We start from the raw sequence: 628 nt of genomic DNA on the forward strand, positions 1-628 counted from the left end.
ACCTCTGCGAGAGGTTCCTCCTTGGTGACGTCTCCATTCTTGGGCGCTTCTTCGCGGGCAGGCTTGTTCTTATCCTTCTTGCTGAAGCTGATCGACCTGAAGGACCACTTTTTCTTCATCTATGAACGAGGAAATACGGTATCGATAATGATCGAATGATCTCATTACGCGCGATACTGGGTACGTGCCTTATTTTTCTAATTCGCGCGACACGAGTAGAGAGATCCGCATTTTTTTTTTCTTTTTTTCGATTAATTCATCGCGTTTTTCGTCGCAAACGTCTCTTTTTACACACCTTCCCCTCTCTCTCTCTCTTGCTCACGCAATAATACGTTGCATAATATACGCGTTACCCGCTCACAGATTAAAGCAGATTGATGAAAGCAAGGGAAAGGAATATGGAATATCTCACCTTTTCCTTCTTCTTCGTTTCCTTATTGTCTGGAGAAGTGGCAGTGTTTGGAGTGGACGCTTCTGTCGGCGTTGTGACCTCTGCCGTTTCCGCGGGAGATTCTCCGCCCGACTCTTGCTTCGTTTCCTTTACCTCTTCTTGCTGGAACAAACGAAATTTGTGGATGATCGAACCGTGCGCTCTCTCTCTCTCTCTCTCTCTCTCTCTCTCTCTCTC

The 628-nt window shown here is 46.5% G+C and overlaps 1 protein-coding gene across 5 annotated transcripts in view; it reads right to left on the reverse strand.

Annotated features, from left to right (window-relative positions):
* Nucleotides 1-628, reverse strand: part of LOC102679189 (A-kinase anchor protein 200-like) — a 53,582-nt gene that overhangs the window by 20,273 nt on the left and 32,681 nt on the right. For all 5 annotated transcript variants that reach the window (XM_031508618.1, XM_031508621.1, XM_031508617.1 and 2 more), the window contains 2 exons: nt 413-553; nt 3-119 (listed from right to left, as the gene is read on the reverse strand). In XM_031508618.1, the coding sequence (XP_031364478.1) occupies nt 3-119; nt 413-553 (258 nt within the window). The remainder of the gene's footprint in view (nt 1-2; nt 120-412; nt 554-628) is intronic.

The sequence above is a fragment of the Apis dorsata genome, unplaced genomic scaffold (genome assembly GCF_000469605.1).
Source record: "Apis dorsata unplaced genomic scaffold, Apis dorsata 1.3 scaffold_92, whole genome shotgun sequence".
NCBI lineage: Eukaryota > Metazoa > Arthropoda > Insecta > Hymenoptera > Apidae > Apis > Apis dorsata.